The sequence below is a fragment of the Echinops telfairi genome, unplaced genomic scaffold (assembly GCF_000313985.2).
Source record: "Echinops telfairi isolate 266 unplaced genomic scaffold, ASM31398v2 ScPeMD7_7469;HRSCAF=8507_1, whole genome shotgun sequence".
NCBI classification, from domain to species: Eukaryota; Metazoa; Chordata; class Mammalia; order Afrosoricida; family Tenrecidae; genus Echinops; species Echinops telfairi.
In genome coordinates, this window is record NW_022111373.1 from 108,709,272 (window position 1) to 108,711,923 (window position 2,652).

Genomic DNA, 2,652 nt, shown 5'->3' on the forward strand with positions numbered 1-2,652 from the left:
AAGAAACATACTCAGAGCTTTTATGGAGAGGATATAGAACCATCGAATGAAATAAAAGAAGTGTTCAGTACATAGAGCCCTGGCTGGTGCAGTCCATCCAAGACCAAGACTCAGCTTCTAACTGAGAGGCTGGATGCTTGGAATGCAGAAGAAAGGCCTTGTGTTCTGTTTCTGAAAGGTCACAGCTCTGGACAAGCACCGAGAAGACACAGGGCTATGAGATGATGCCAGCATGTGTTGGAAATCAACTTGCCAGCACTGGTTTTTGTTTGCTTGCTTTAGTTTATTTTTATTTCAATGTTCCCTGTCTGGATGGGAAGATTATGGCATGTCATTCCTCTCCAAATTAATATAAGAATTCTAGGAATGCCAATGAAAATCTCAACAGATTTATAGATGTATTAGCGAAGACAAATGGAGCTTTTTTTTTAAAGTAGTTTATGTATAAAAATAAGACCTTGGCCATTTCCTGTGAGGTGTTTTTTATGGAATAGTGGGCAAGAGGGACTGTTTTTCAGGTTCAGCACATAACCACGTAGAAAATGATTTGGGTATATGACGGGCCTTCAAAGAGTGTATCGAACAATGGAATGAAGACCGCTTGGATGCACAAGTAATACGATGGATCTTATCCCACACGATCTCCCCCTCGGGCATGGGAACATGCAGTTTCTCTGGCGTGCTCAACCCCCCCCCTTGTTGTCCAGCACGTGCTGTTCCCCCAGCTTGCCCCCTCATCCGCTTTGACTGAGTCCTCATTGCCAAAACTCCTTTCTCATCCTTCAGATCTTGGTTTAAATTCTTCTCCCCCTGTGTCACCCTCCCTGCCTGGGCTTCTGCCCGGGGACCTGCCTCCACTGGAGCACAGAGGCTTCTCAGGTGCCCGATGACGCTGCTCTTTCTGTCTCCCGCAGGTGAGGGCGTTCAACGGTCAGCACTTTATTTTGGAGGAAGCAATTACAGGGGATTTTGCTCTGGTGAAAGCCTGGAAGGCCGACCAAGCCGGAAATGTGGTTTTCAGGTACTGCGATGGTCGTGAAAAGCATGAGAGCCGCTTCTACAGCAACTTTGCGTTTGTTTCTTCAATTAGGAAGACCCAACAGGAGCTCTTGGCGAATTTCCATTAAGCAGACCTTGTAAGCCTGGCGGAAGGCCAGCAAGGCCTACGCACCTAGGGGCCACCGCTCAGGGGTGTGTTCCCTCCCTGGTTCTGATTGGTTGGTGCCCATGTTCTGCTTGCTGGGCGCTCATTTTCACCCCGTCTCTGGTTCTATACGGATTATTTTTGCCCTGTGTATTTTAGTTGCCAATACCAGTTACAGTGTTGAGAATGCTTGGGAGACGGGACCAAGGCACAGAATTTTATTTAATTTTGATCTATTATTTTCATACCTTATCTTAGATTGTCAAATTTCTATGATATTTTTGTGAAGATCTTACTAATAAATAAGCAGGTATGTTTCCCCCCAGTCTTTTTGGCTTTTCCTAGGAAATGCTCATGAAAGTAGTTTCTGAGAAGTTGCTTAACTTTAATAATATACAAAACTGTTAGTTTCATATTTGATCATCCATAGCTTACCAGTATTTTGTATCTGAGTTTTATAGATAATTCAGTTTGTTTTTGAAAATTATGCCACCTTTGAGTTTCCCAAAATATTTGGTCTTAAAGACTTCACCTGTTAGACTGTAGAAGCAATTTTATTTCTTATATGTCATTTGAGCTTTAAATTAGAAACTTAAAAAAATACTTTATGAAATACAGTGTTGATGAGGTCACAATTAGAACACTCACGTGTAGTTTTTGTTTGTTTCTGAAGAGCTTGGATTTCTTTTTTCACAATTGTTTGATTTCTTTTTTCACAATTGTTATTTTTTTATTAATTGGGATTAATACGTATATCAAATCATTCTATAGTTCAATCATGTCCAGCAGAATTGTAAAGTTACTATATTTGCTTTCTTTAATGAAGTCAGTTTTTAAAACTGCAGCTAAGTTGTGTGGACAATTTAGAAGACAGTGTGCATCATGTCTGTCTTAGCATCGAGGTGTAATATTTATATTGCTTAATTGCTTTTTAATGGAATTTGTATTGTAGCAAATAGAAACAAATAACTTGAACTACTTGAACTTTTCCCATAATTAACCCAATGTTGCATTACCTGGCTCTTGTTTCTGAAGACAAGGGCTTCGTATGAGTGTAATGAGCACTAGCCATGGAAACCGTGTCAGGGGGAAACGAGAGCTTATATCACCAATGATTAAGTGGCTTAAGTTCTTAAGAAAACGACTTGTAAGACCACCCTCATGTTTAGTGAGATCATTGGTTAGTGGGATCCCTGTTTAGGCTGTTGCTAAACTTGGAAGGAGAAGCCTGCGTGGACTCCTCGGTCCTTGGAGTTTCTGATGTCGGGGCTCTGGTGGGAGCCGGAAACCTAGGAAAGAGGGAAGGGTCTGCAGCCTCAAGGACACACTGTCCTTGTACTAACTCGTGGATCTGAGTCAAAGGAAGGGCAGTGGAGGTGCAAAGCAACTAACCCGTCCCTGTCACTGATCTCCTTCTACCATAGACATTTTCCTATCAGTTCATACGTCTAGAGACACAAATATATCTCAAATTTTATGATTCGGGGCAGTGCATTCATTTGGGAACT

General features: G+C 41.7%; 1 protein-coding gene across 1 annotated transcript in view; it reads left to right on the top strand.

Moving 5' to 3' along the window:
• The window catches only part of OXCT1 (3-oxoacid CoA-transferase 1), a 183,767-nt gene that overhangs the window by 33,669 nt on the left and 147,446 nt on the right, over positions 1 to 2,652 (top strand). Inside the window, exon 6 of the mRNA XM_045285159.1 lies at positions 915 to 1,021. Coding sequence (XP_045141094.1) covers positions 915 to 1,021 — 107 coding nt within the window. The remainder of the gene's footprint in view (positions 1 to 914; positions 1,022 to 2,652) is intronic.